This window comes from Hylobates moloch, unplaced genomic scaffold (genome assembly GCF_009828535.3).
Source record: "Hylobates moloch isolate HMO894 unplaced genomic scaffold, HMol_V3 SCAFFOLD_3922, whole genome shotgun sequence".
Lineage (NCBI taxonomy): Eukaryota > Metazoa > Chordata > Mammalia > Primates > Hylobatidae > Hylobates > Hylobates moloch.
Genome location: NW_026656197.1, coordinates 1 through 6042, shown reverse-complemented (window position 1 = coordinate 6042; position 6042 = coordinate 1). Strand labels below are relative to the sequence as shown.

Here is a 6042-nt window from a genome sequence, read left to right as displayed (position 1 = left end):
TGTTCGCCATGCCCCAAGGTCTGAAGGGCAGCAACAGGGATGGAATCCCTGACGACCCAGATGGGCACTTGGAAGAACCCAGGGCTCGGGAACGTGCACTCAGCAGTCAGGATGTCATGGACCTCACAGAAGGTGACAAGGAAGCCTCAGCCTCAGCTCCTCCTGCAGCCAAAAGACGGAAAAGAGACACCAAAGGAAAGAAGGACAGGAAGCCCACCGTGGATGCGGAGGAGGCTCAGAGGATGGCAACCCTGCTGTCTGCCATGTCTGAGGAGCAGCTGGCCCGCTACGAAGTGTTTCGCCGGTCAGCTTTCCCAAAAGCACGCATTGCAGGTCTGATGCAGTCTATCACTGGCAGATCGGTGCCTGAGAACGTGGCCATTGCCATGGCTGGAATAGCCAAGGTCTTCGTCGGAGAAGTGCTGGAAGAGGCCCTGGAGGTGTGTGAGATGTGGGGAGAAACGCCCCCACTGCAGCCCAAGCATTTAAGGGAGGCTGTTCGCAGGTTAAAGCCCAAGGGCCTCTTCCCCAACTTCAACTACAGAAAAATCACGTTCTAGGCCCAAGGCCAGAGGGAGGGGTCTGTTTGTGCAGGCAGGAGTACTGCCTTCGTCTTCCAGTGACAGGTCTGCGTTAGCTGAGCTTCTTCCTCTCAGTCTACCCTGGATTTACCCACGATCTCTGCGTCTTCAAATGTCAAGTTGCCCTTAGCTGGATGAAGACAGCAGATTGTTTCACAGTAGCCTTGGCTAAATGTTTGGGCCTCCGAGGTCATGTTGAGGCGGTTTGGTATGTCTTTCTAGTTGGAAGAATAAAGGTGCCTGGGCCTTGAGCATCCTGTGGACAGGAAGCTGCATTCAGAGAGGGAAGCCCTTTCCAGGAGATTTCTGCGGTTTCATGCTGAAGCCTGCTCTTGCCGTGACTTAGCTTGTATGCTTATGTCTAGGTTTCAGTAGGTGAAGCCTCCAGCAATGTTTCCCAGTTGTTCTCCTTTGTATTCCTCATGCTCATATGTATTTTTGTGAGTCATCACAAAGCAGTTAAATGCTTTTCCCAACTGAAGAAATAAAAGTTACATCACAAAGCATTTTTTTTCCTCTCAGTTGAGTCTTCTCTTATTCCTGCCTACTGAGCTTTCTGTCAGCGAGTGATCCTTTCCTGTTTTAGAATGTAACGTAGTATAGATGCATCGTATAAGTCTAGAGAGCAGCCAATTCCGAAACAACCTTTCCTCACGCCGCCATTTGTAATGAACCTATATGTAATTTCAAAGGCATGGAGACAGCCTATTGATACTTCAGGTTTGCTACACATGGCGATATCGCCAGTGCTTCCAGAGACACTGAAATTTAGTTCCAAACGTTGCTTTACAGTATTCCTGATTTTATTCATTCTACCGATGACCCACTCCGAAAATCACACCTGAGTACTGAGACATGGGAGAAGTTATTAAAATATCGCACCAAGTAGGTTCATCACAAGTGACAAAGTTATACCATGCTCTACTTGTACATACTCTGCTGTACCTTTAGGATGCAAAGGAGTACTTTTTCATCATAGAATAAAGACCTGAGAATTATTACGGAATGACTGTGAACCTTCCCAGCACAGCTCACAGATATCCGTGGTGCCATTTCAGTCTGCTTACCTGTGCCATGTGCCCCCTGAATCACAGAGTATGAGCCAAAAGAATCGAAGAGACTCCCTTGTTCTGCTCTAATATTGAATGGAGAATAACATGTACTCTTTCTTCCTGAAGCAAAATATATCCCCATACAATATAGTTGTATTTCCTCATACACTCAGCTTTTGCTCTTAAAACAGGGCCTTATTGTACATAGAATCTGCCCTTGGATGTTACACAAATGTCTAAACTTTACCAAGAATGGGGAAATTCCGTTTCATACCTCCATATTCCGGCCTTCTTTAGCTTTCCTTTTATTCTACCAACTTTCTTGTAAAGGCGTACAACAAGTTAGACCAGTGTGTCATAGAGACACAAGGAGGGTACAGGTTCTCGGCAGAACTGATGGAGACGGGAGGGCTCCCTCAGGAATCAAAGTGCTTGAGCTCCCAAAAGAAGGAAGCTCCAAGAGACTCATTATCTCCCCGTCTTTAGATTGCTCTCAGCTCCACACACAAGCTTAGAACATTTCTCTTGCCCCTCATAGAACTCAATACATTGAGAGGGGTCTGAGTTAGGCTGAACTGCTGAAGACAGAAACAAGTTCCCATCAAGGTCTCAGAGGTCAGCTCAGGAGCAGGAACACAGCGTTGTTTTCTCAGAGAGGAAAATTGGATTAGCTGAGCGGGTTCGGTGTCCCTCCGCATTGTTTTTTCGTTTTTGTTTTTGTTTTTGTTTTTCCCTTAAGCTATGGGATACTTGTGCAGAACGTGCAGGTTTGTTACCGAGGAATACATGTGCCATAGCGGTTTGCTGCACCAATCAACCCACCATCTGGGCTTTAAGCCCCACATGCCATGGCTGTTTGTCCTAGTGCTCTCCTTTCCCTTGACTCCCAACCCGTGACAGGCCACGGTGTGTGATGTTCCACCTTCTCTGTGCATGTGTTCTCGTTGATCGACTCCCGCTTACGAGTGAGAACATGTGGTGTTTGTATTTCCTTTCCTGTGTTAGTTTGCTGAGAATGATGGTCCCCCGTGTCATCCATGTCACCGCAAAGAACACGAACTCGTTCTTTTTTCCGCTGCATAGTATTCCCCGGTGTAAATATCACACATATTCTTCATCCAGTCTATCACCGATGGGCATTTGGGTTGGTTCCAGGTGCTTGCTCTTGTAAACTGTGCCGCAGTGAACGTACCTGTGCATGTGTCCTTATAGTAGGATGAATGACAATCCTTTGGGTATATACCAGGTAATGAGATAGCTGGGTCCAATGGTATTTCTGGTTCTAGATCCTTGAGGAATCGCCACCCTGTCTTCCACAATGGTGGAACTGATTTACACTCTCACAGACATTGTAAAATTCTTTCTATATCTTCACAGCCTTGCCAGCATCTCTTGTTTCCTGACTTTTTAAAAATCGCATAGGAAATCTTCTCAATATATAATAACACATAGCCACAGCTCTGAAGAAAGAAATCTGCAGAAAGTGGTACCTCTCCAGGAGAAAGCTTTGACAGCTTTCATGGCCGATTGTATTACACGTTCACGACAAAGAGGTTTTTCCTGGAGCTTCCCTACTATTCTTAAAGTCTATCTCACAATGTACAACTGGAGACTTCTCAGAGAATTGTGGTCTCTGACTGGTGCTGGTAAAGTGGTGACAAGTTATCCAACAAATAAAGTGACTGTACTTGACTCTTTTCCAGTATTTACTCTCTTGTGACAAGCTTAGCATCCTCACTGCCTGCCTTTGCCCTCACAAGCAATTGGCATATGCCTAAATAAAGTTTCAGCTAGCTAGCTCCACTATTCCAAGCCGATGCTGTATAGGGTCTAGTCTCTAGAAGCATAAAGTACAAAGCTTCCAAGTACGACTGCACGAATAGTTGGACCCAAGCCAGAAAGGCTTAAATGATCAACCGATCGATTTGTGTTTCCTCTGGAAGAGGGTAGAAAGCAGAGCGCTGGTACACATCTATAGGGGAGAAGAGGGCAGGGCATTCGTGGATGGCACGCGGCTAGGTGTCTTCAACGAGATGCACCAGGGAAGCCTCACTGGGCTCCTGTAGGGCGCCAATGGCCGCGCTCTGGAAGCGCACGTCCAGGATGATATCCTGCGCGATGTTGCGCATCAGGCGCTGGAAGGGCAGCCTGAGGAGGCGCAGCTGCGTGGACTTCTGGTACTTTCTGATTTTGCGCAGTGCCAGGCCTGTAGCCCTGAGGCTTCTTGATCCCTCCTGTAGTCGGCGCCCTTTTGCCGGCGGCCGCAGTGGCCGGGGTCTTTGTGGCGCCTGCCAGGCTGGGGCTTTCCCTGGCCAAAATGGTGAAACCTCCTCTCTGCTTTAAGAAATACAAATTTATCCTGGCGTGGTGGCGTTCGCAGTTAGTCCCGGCTACTCTGGAGGCTGACTCAGGAGAGTTGCTTGGGCCCAGGAGGCAGAGGCTGCAGTCAGCTGAGATCAGGCCACTGCAATCCAGCCTGGGGGTCAGAGCGAGACTCTGTCTCAAAAATAAATGAATAAAATGCAATAAAATACAATACAGCCAAAGACAATAAAATTGAAATAATATTTTCATATTCCCGTCACCCAGCCCAGTCTATTTTCTGAGTATCTGATAAACCACTTGTTTCCCTATGAGTCAGAGATTTTTTTCTCTGACATTTAAGTTTTCTAATGTGCAACTTCATAAAATGTCTCATTTTTACTGTCAATGTATTCTTCACTGTTGTGAAATGTCAACTTTGCGATTCTGTGAGGAAGACAGAATTCTGAAATGCCCCCTGCATTTCCCGCGCCCCTCCCAGAGCCTTAGCCCTGCCTCTGCCCCTCCCTTGGGTGTGGGCGGAACCTTGAATTGAGGAGCCCGCCCAAACCCCTGGTTAGGTTGGGAATACCCAGAAACAATGGCTGTTAAGGGCTGGGTCTAATGCCATCATCTGAGTTGTTTATAAGGGACTGAACCTCCCTGAGATCCCATTCCCCTGTGAGTGATTCCTCAGCACTGGCTGTGCAGACCCACCCAGGGAGCTGCACAGCCCAGACCTGGGCAACACCTGTGGGAGCTCAGAGCATCCTCCCAGCAGCTGGCAGAACCAACATGTGGGCCTGCCTTTCACAACCCTGAGGCCTTGAATTCTGCCACGAACTCGAATCAGATCGAAGCCAGACCCTTCTCAGGTGAAGGCAACGACCACACAGACAGACCCATCCTGGAGGTCCCTCGTGTGACTCTGAGCAGGAGGCAGTCACTTGGCCTAGTACAACTTCTGGCCTGCGAGATGGGGTTGGTTTTCTATATCCAAAATTCGTGAGAATTTATTCTGCCTTGATCTAAAACTAATCTACTCTCCATCCACAAGTTTCTCCACATTGTGGAAGGGAGAAAAACCAGTGTGTGTGTTTGTGTGTGGGAAGGGGATGCAGGGAGCTGTGTCCAGTTGTGGCTATACTATGGGTCGCCAGAAACATAGCAGCCAAAATCTTTGAAAGGTTCTCAAAATCTCATTTCGGATCCGTAATCAAACCACTCCAGCTGGAACTTCTGCTGCTACAGCTGCTGTCTCGGAGGCGACCTGAATCTCACCCGTGGAGACAGGCAGGCAAACAGGTGTGTCTGCTGAGGTGTTCGCCATGCCCCAAGGTCTGAAGGGCAGCAACAGGGATGGAATCCCTGACGACCCAGATGGGCACTTGGAAGAACCCAGGGCTCGGGAACGTGCACTCAGCAGTCAGGATGTCATGGACCTCACAGAAGGTGACAAGGAAGCCTCAGCCTCAGCTCCTCCTGCAGCCAAAAGACGGAAAAGAGACACCAAAGGAAAGAAGGACAGGAAGCCCACCGTGGATGCGGAGGAGGCTCAGAGGATGGCAACCCTGCTGTCTGCCATGTCTGAGGAGCAGCTGGCCCGCTACGAAGTGTTTCGCCGGTCAGCTTTCCCAAAAGCACGCATTGCAGGTCTGATGCAGTCTATCACTGGCAGATCGGTGCCTGAGAACGTGGCCATTGCCATGGCTGGAATAGCCAAGGTCTTCGTCGGAGAAGTGCTGGAAGAGGCCCTGGAGGTGTGTGAGATGTGGGGAGAAACGCCCCCACTGCAGCCCAAGCATTTAAGGGAGGCTGTTCGCAGGTTAAAGCCCAAGGGCCTCTTCCCCAACTTCAACTACAGAAAAATCACGTTCTAGGCCCAAGGCCAGAGGGAGGGGTCTGTTTGTGCAGGCAGGAGTACTGCCTTCGTCTTCCAGTGACAGGTCTGCGTTAGCTGAGCTTCTTCCTCTCAGTCTACCCTGGATTTACCCACGATCTCTGCGTCTTCAAATGTCAAGTTGCCCTTAGCTGGATGAAGACAGCAGATTGTTTCACAGTAGCCTTGGCTAAATGTTTGGGCCTCCGAGGTCATGTTGAGGCGGTTT

The 6042-nt window shown here is 49.0% G+C and overlaps 2 protein-coding genes across 2 annotated transcripts; both read left to right on the top strand.

Moving 5' to 3' along the window:
• Positions 1-8: 8 nt before the first annotated feature.
• On the top strand, positions 9-560 carry LOC131382760 (TATA-box binding protein associated factor 11 like protein 2-like). The gene has a single exon (XM_058435263.1). The coding sequence runs from the start codon at positions 9-11 to the stop codon at positions 558-560; it is 552 nt and encodes a 183-aa protein (XP_058291246.1).
• Positions 561-3706: 3146 nt separating this feature from the next.
• On the top strand, positions 3707-5814 carry LOC131382759 (TATA-box binding protein associated factor 11 like protein 2-like). Its single transcript, XM_058435262.1, has 2 exons — positions 3707-3841; positions 5224-5814. The coding sequence occupies exons 1-2, from the start codon at positions 3707-3709 to the stop codon at positions 5812-5814; spliced, it is 726 nt and encodes a 241-aa protein (XP_058291245.1).
• The last annotated feature ends 228 nt before the right edge of the window (positions 5815-6042 follow it).